At 53.1% G+C, this 1,122-nt stretch overlaps 1 protein-coding gene across 1 annotated transcript; it reads right to left on the reverse strand.

Moving 5' to 3' along the window:
* On the reverse strand, window positions 1-306 carry PpBr36_11504 (uncharacterized protein; the record flags this gene model as incomplete). The annotated part of the gene is made up of 2 exons (XM_029898604.1): window positions 1-213; window positions 283-306. Coding segments are annotated over 2 exons (237 nt in total), but the record flags the coding sequence as incomplete, so codon positions are not given.
* Window positions 307-1,122: the final 816 nt, after the last annotated feature.

The following is a 1,122-nucleotide window of genomic DNA, read 5'->3' on the forward strand; positions in this document are numbered from 1 at the left end:
CATGCCGTTGAGCTTGCCCATGAAGCCACCGCCGCCGTTCTGGTGGGCCATGGGAGGGCCGCCGTAGTGGACCTTCTCCTGGTTTCGGGCGCGCTTCTTGCGGAAGCAGCAGCAGTAGCAGCAGAGGAGGAAGGCCACAAAGACGACGAAGCCGGCGATGGCGATACCGGCGATGGCGCCGGCTGCGAGACGACGGCCGCGTCCTTGGGCGCGCTGTGGGGTCAACCGTCAGTATTTCTTTTTCTTCTCACGGGGCGGGGTAATGGTGGAGGGCCAACTCACTGCTTCAAGCATATGATACTCCATGTTTGCTGAGGCTTTTGAAGCTGCTGTATAAAAGCAGAGAAGGAGGCTTTGTATTGTTTGTATTGTTTGGTCTTTTGTCTGGAAGAACCCCGAGTGTGGTAGGTTCCGGAATGCACGCGCAACAAGAGATGAGGAGAAAAAAAAAAGTTGGGTTGTATGTGTGCTTTAATTTGAGGATGCACCCTGAATAATTCTTGTGCTTGATCAAACAGCTACAAGTCTCTTATATGCTGAAATGTACGTTGCTAAAAAAACAGCCCCCGGAGACGCCAAGATCCAAGACGTAATAACACTAGGTATAGCATAACGTCATAACGTGTGGCTGATTGTTCAAAATGGGGCCCTGGGGTTTATCCACCAGAACCTGCGCAGTCTAGAGTCTAGACTCTAGACCGACCAACAGGCGCGTCAGCCCAGCGTCGAGCAATCTCATCCAAAAGAAGTTGAACGCTTTTTGACAAATGGACATGTCTTGTCAGGGTACCATAGTAAACCTAAACCACAAGACAACAAACACATGAATGGCTGTGGTGTGGCGCAGGGAACGGTGAGGTCATATCTACGACCGTGCCCAGACACAGAACGCGCGGCCCAGGCAAAAAAAGCTGGAGGAAGGGGATCCACTTAGCCCACAGTGATGAGGGCTTGAAGGGCTTTGCTAATGCCGGCTTGGCTCCTGGCAGCTGAGCGCCGGTTGGGGTTGGCGCCGACGTCTGCCCGGTTAACACGGCTCCACGGAGATGGGGCTTGGCCAGAAAGACTTGCTGTCAGAAGAGCCTAGGCGGGATGCCGGATCCATTCATTAAAGTTTTAGGT

This window comes from Pyricularia pennisetigena, assembly GCF_004337985.1.
Source record: "Pyricularia pennisetigena strain Br36 chromosome Unknown Pyricularia_pennisetigena_Br36_Scf_107, whole genome shotgun sequence".
Lineage (NCBI taxonomy): Eukaryota > Fungi > Ascomycota > Sordariomycetes > Magnaporthales > Pyriculariaceae > Pyricularia > Pyricularia pennisetigena.